The sequence below is a fragment of the Bison bison genome, unplaced genomic scaffold, assembly GCF_000754665.1.
Source record: "Bison bison bison isolate TAMUID 2011002044 unplaced genomic scaffold, Bison_UMD1.0 scf7180017864135, whole genome shotgun sequence".
Lineage (NCBI taxonomy): Eukaryota > Metazoa > Chordata > Mammalia > Artiodactyla > Bovidae > Bison > Bison bison.
The window spans coordinates 6,864,825-6,870,374 of record NW_011494707.1 but is presented as its reverse complement, the minus strand read 5'-3'; the positions used below and the strand labels follow the sequence as shown (position 1 = coordinate 6,870,374).

At 50.7% G+C, this 5,550-nt stretch overlaps 1 protein-coding gene across 1 annotated transcript in view; it reads left to right on the top strand.

Moving 5' to 3' along the window:
• ABCC6 (ATP-binding cassette, sub-family C (CFTR/MRP), member 6) overlaps positions 1–5,550 on the top strand; it is a 68,921-nt gene that overhangs the window by 403 nt on the left and 62,968 nt on the right. The window contains 3 exon segments of the mRNA XM_010839910.1: positions 1,081–1,341; positions 2,792–2,917; positions 3,054–3,182. Of these exon segments, the coding sequence (XP_010838212.1) occupies positions 1,081–1,341; positions 2,792–2,917; positions 3,054–3,182 (516 nt within the window).

Sequence of the window (5,550 nt, the reverse complement as noted above, 5' to 3'; positions counted from 1 at the left end):
GTGTCTCCATCCCGCTGTATTCCTTCTCCGGCTGGCTCGAGAGATCTCTTGGACAGATGTCTCGGGCTGAGATACAGAGGAGGGCGGGCCCCCGGGGAGGGTAACAGACCTGCCAGTCTAACCCCAGGGCTGGGCGATCTCCTTAACCAAACTGTTCCCCGAGAGACCAACCCTGTGAAAGGGGCCTCTAGACCCCCCAGCTACAGGACTCCCCACGTCTCTGGTTCCTGCCTCAGCAAAAGACTCTAGTGGGAGGGTGGCAGTGGTGTAGGAGGGAGAGAATTATAGCAACTGTGTTTTCTGAAATTCACATTCACACTTCTCTGGTTAGGAAAGGCCAGCAGAAGATCTGAGATAAGTACAGATGGAGACCTCTGGTAGAACAAGTTTTGGGGTTAGCCAGGCCAGCGTGGAGTCAGCTCTGTCCCTTCCTATTTGTGTGGGCCTATTACCTTCCTGGCTTCTGAGTTTCCTGGTCTATGAAATTGGAACAGTAATACCTGCCTCCTAGAGTGGTTATAGGGCTTGCCTGGTGGCTCAGTGGTAAAGAATCCACCTGCCAATGCAGGAGACATGAGTTCGATCCCTGGCTTGGGAAGATCCCCTGGAGAAGGGAATGGTATCCACTCCAGAATTCTTGCCTGGAGTATCCCATGGACAGAGGAGCCTGGCGGGCTACAGTCGTGGGGTCGCAAAGTGTCAGACATGACTTAGCGACCAAACAACAACAACAGAGTGGTTTTAAGTCTGTGCCCAGCAGTCATCATGGATCCCAGGTCTCCTAGATTCTAGGACCCAACTGCCTTGGTTCAGATCCCAGCACCACCCCTGTCCAGTTGGGTGAGGTCAGTGGAGTTACTCAATTATGAAGTACTCTAGGGACAACAGAGGATGAGATGGTTGGATGGCATCACCAACTCAATGGACACAAGTTTGAGCAAAGTCTGGGAGATAGTGAAGGACAGGGAAGCCTGGCATGCTGCAGTCCATGGGGTTGCAAAGAGTTGGACGTGACTCAGTGACCAAACAACAACAAAAATTGCTTAGCACATTTATCTTGTAAATATTTGGAGTCCAAAGAGTTGCCTAGCCCCCCAAGTGGTGAGTTTGGGACCCCTGCATTGTACCATCATAAGGGTCACCCTGGTGTTCCCTCAGGTCTGGAACCAGACGGAGCCCGAGCCTGCTGCTGCCCGCTTGCTGAGCCTGTGCTTTCTGAAAACAGCAGGGGTCTGGGTGCCCCCCACGTACCTCTGGGTCCTCGGCCCCATCCATCTCCTCTACACCCACCGCCGTGACAAGGGCTACATCCAAATGTCCCGCCTCTTCAAGGCCAAGATGGTAGCCCCTTCCTCTGGGAGCCTATAATCAGACAATGGTCAGGGGGTGGGGGAGCAGGCTGGAATCAGGCAGAGACCCCAAAGTGGACACGTGGGACCCTGTTAATCAGACAGAGCAATACCCCAGAGGCTGCAGAGGGAAACTCAGTGGCATAGACACTGCCAAACCAATCATCACAGATAATAAAAACCGTACATCCCAAACACACCCGCAGACACCCACACACACCCAGACAAGTTTATGGCCACCACAGCCTGGCGTTCCCCGAAGTGTGCAGTGTACACTCCTGAGATACACACGGTGATTTTAGAGCCACACCCGGACGCACCTTTTAAATGTTAACACTTAGGCATTGATTTTTGTGTTTCCCTGCCAGCGGTACTAAAGAACATTCCTTAAAACTCATGTGTAGTTGTTGTCCAGTGTTAGAAAAACACTGGCATTCCGAATGTGAGCGTCTCTGCTCATTCTCCTGTTCCCCAAACCTCTAGAAGCACGCCCTCCATGGTTCATTTATTCCCACACCACCTTGTAGATATTTGACCTCTTGCCAACCACCTCTCCAGGGTCAGCACACTCCTCCTTAAAGGGCCAGAGAGTATCAGTACTTGTCTGAGATTCCAAGGATCATGTGGCCTCTGTCTCAACTACTCAGTTCTGCTCTTGCAGCAGTAAAGCAGCCACAGACAACAAACAGTAAGCAAGTAGACATCACTGTGTTTCAGTAAAACTTTATAGTTACAGAAATTTGCATTTCATATCAATTTCACGTCATGGCATATTAGGCTTTTTAAAGTTTTGTTCAATGAGTGAAAAATGGGAAACCCGCTCTTAGTTCCGAGGTGATACAACAACAGACAAGAGGCCAAACTCAGACTACAGATGGTAGTTTTGACTCCTGCTTGAGACTAACTGACGTTCAGTGGTTTCTCCGAGGCTCCCAGGTCTGCGTGTGCGTGCTCTCTCCCGTTCTTGATTTCTCTTGTCCAAAAGAGGGACCGATTTGACCAACAGCAGCTCAGTCAAAGGCCTGGAAACGTATCAGTCCCAACAGAGAGTTCCTCCTTGATTTAACAGTAGGGATGGAAAGAGACTTAAAGAAAGTATAACTTTTTCACCTGGAGAGTAAATAGCTTTTCATGCTGTTCCTTCATCCCGAAGCATCCTCCTGTGCATTGTGGGAGCACTACTGGCATTTTGGAAACCACTGACGTTATTTGTATGGTGCATTATTTATATGACAGTTACAGGTCAAGCTTGAGCTGCATCACCCCTTACAGCTTTTTTCTCTCACGTCGGCCCTGTTCAGTGGTCACGCTGGTACATTGCAGTGCCCCACCTGGGGCCACTGTCCAGTTGGACGTGGAGTCCCTGTCCAGTTGGCAGGGAGTGGCAGAAAGGCTGCCATCTTTCTTCCCCCCACCAGCCTTATCCCAGCCCGTTTCCCCAGGTGCTTGGGTTTGCCCTCATAATCCTGTGCACCTCCAGCGTGTCTGTGACTCTTTGGAGAATCCAGCAGGGAACGCCCCAGGCCCTCGAGTTCCTCATACACCCCACCGTATGGCTCACCACAATGGTGAGTTGCGGCCCAGACCTGCTGGCTTGCTCCTGGGTGCTGCTTCTCCTGTCCCGGTGGAGGGGTGGGGCAGAGGGGGCTCCCTCCAGACCCTCCCCCACCCCTGGCCCACCTCCCACCCGACCCTCTTGTCCAGAGCTTCGCCGTGTTCCTGATCCATGCCGAGAGGAAGAAGGGCGTCCAGGCGTCTGGGGTGCTCTTCGGGTACTGGCTACTCTGCTTTCTCTTCCCAGCCACCAGCGCCACCCAGCAGGCCTCACGAGGGGTAAGTGGGGGTCTGGGTCACCCGGGAACCAGTATAGTGGTTTCAGGCCTTGGGTCCCATCCATCCTCCTCCCGCTTCCACCAAGGCTTATTCTCTCTGCAGAGACACACACTCCGCAAGCACTGAAACTCAAGCAACACACACAGGCATTTCACATAGATGTTCTCATTACCCCATACCTTTTTATCAACAGAAATTCTTATTGTCTTACACACTCAAGTCACACACTTCACTTGCACACACTTGTATGCTCCCATTCACACATTGGGCTTCCCTGGTGGCTCAGTCAGTCAAGAATCTGCCTGCAATGCAGGAGACCTAGGTTCAATCCCTGGGTCGGGAAGGTCCCTTGGAGAAGGAAATGGCAACCCACTCTAGTACTCTTGTCTGGAGAATTCCATCAACAGAGGAGCCTGGTGGGCTATAGTCTATGGAGTTGCAAAGAGCTGGACACCAGTGAGCAACTAACACTTTTCACTTCACTTTTTTTCATTCGTGTATCACACAACCACAGACTCCAAAACATCACATACACACACATACACTCGCCTACACTCACACTTGCTGCCATCCAGTTGTGTCTATACTTTCGAGCTCCTACAGGGCTTGTGCACAAATGTCCCACACTCATACACACACACACACACACACACACACACTGCATGGGCACCGACACACTGTTGGTTCAAAACCTCAGGGGTTCCCAAGTGAAATTAGAAACCAACCCCAGACCTGGAGGACCAAGAGAGACCAAAGAAACAGACCACCACTGCAGTTGGTAGGTGACGATTCTCATAAGCAAGGGAACTTACGTACGATGCTTGTCTTGGCCGCTGCAAAATACACTGATCTCCGCACCTGCCCGCCAGAAACTTAACAGTTTATGGAGGTTTTAACAGGGTTCAGTCATATGTGCCACCCAGTGGATCTCACCAACACATTGCTCTTCCAAGGTGGCATCCTTGAAGTACTTCCTAGTGCAGGAACAGTGTGGCCAGAATGCACACTTCAAGGGCGGGAGTGGCGAGTGGGGGTGAGGAGCCTCTGGGTCCAGCTCACAGGTCAGCCAGTGGTCACGTCCTCTGGATGACTTCCTCTGGCACACAGCTGTGTTCGTTCTGACGCCACGTAAGTGCATGTCTCCCCTCATTCTCCACCTTCACCTGTGCCCTCATGCATCTGTATTTGCACACTCATTTTGCACATTCACCTGTATTTCCACATTAGGGGGCGTGATCTGCAAAGAGAAAAATCTATAACTTCAACCAGGGTTTTTCAACCTCAGCACCTTTTACCTACTTCTCTCTTGGGCGGGGGCGGAGAGGAGCTGTCCCATGTGCTGTGGGATGCTGAATAGCATCCCTGGTCTCCACCCACTGGACGCCAGTAGTACCACCCCATTACGGTAACCTGACACCTCTCCTGACAATGGTAAATGTCCCCTGGGGGCAAAGCCACCCCCAGTTGAAAACCGCTTGCATGGCTGGCACACTCACCCAAGACTTCTGATCAGGAAACTGATCAGAGTCTGCTGGTCATCATTTCATATGGTTACTCCCTTCGGATCCCGAAAGAAGAAGGCAGAGAAACACTTTCTATCCTAAAGGACAGATTTTTAACAAAGCAATTTTTGTAACTAATGGGAATAGCCCCCAGGCCCTCCACTGATTTATGAGAGGGTAGCTTTCTACAGTTGACTTAGCAGCTAGCTGTTGGGAACACAGCACTGAAAGAATAATATTGGGACCACATATGCTCTGGAGCTCCATGTGCGAGGCCCTGTGGCAAGCACTTGATGTCATGAACTCAGTGAAGATCTGAATGATCCCATTTTAAAGACGAGGAACCCTAAGCCATAGAGAAGTGAGCGACTTCCTCTAGGTCACGCAGCTCGGGACTGCAGAGCCAAAGTCCATCTCACCCAAATTCAGGGCAAACTTTCCGACAGAAACGATAGGAAAAATGACACTATGGGGAGTAATGTAGCTGCACTATCAAACTGTATACTATCTGTCCCCCAAAACGAAACCAAAAACAGGGAAGTAAAAAATCCAATAGAGAAATTGTGATCTGAAACTTGGGCTTGTGTTTAAAAACATAAAAACTCAGTTCACACTGGCTCAAGGGGAAAAAGTCCAAGGGTATCTATTAGCTCATATACCTGGGACCTGCTAGGAGGCATAGCTGGCCCAGACATTCAGAGAACACAGCTAGAGCTCCATTTCTGCCTGTCCCTTGGCTCTCGCCTCTTGGCTTCATTCTCCAATGGGATGGCAAGGAGAGCCCCAATTATTCCAGGCTTTCGTTTCACAAATATAGCAAACCTGGAAGATCTCCCGATGGTTCCAGCTCTCGTTGCTCCAGCGTA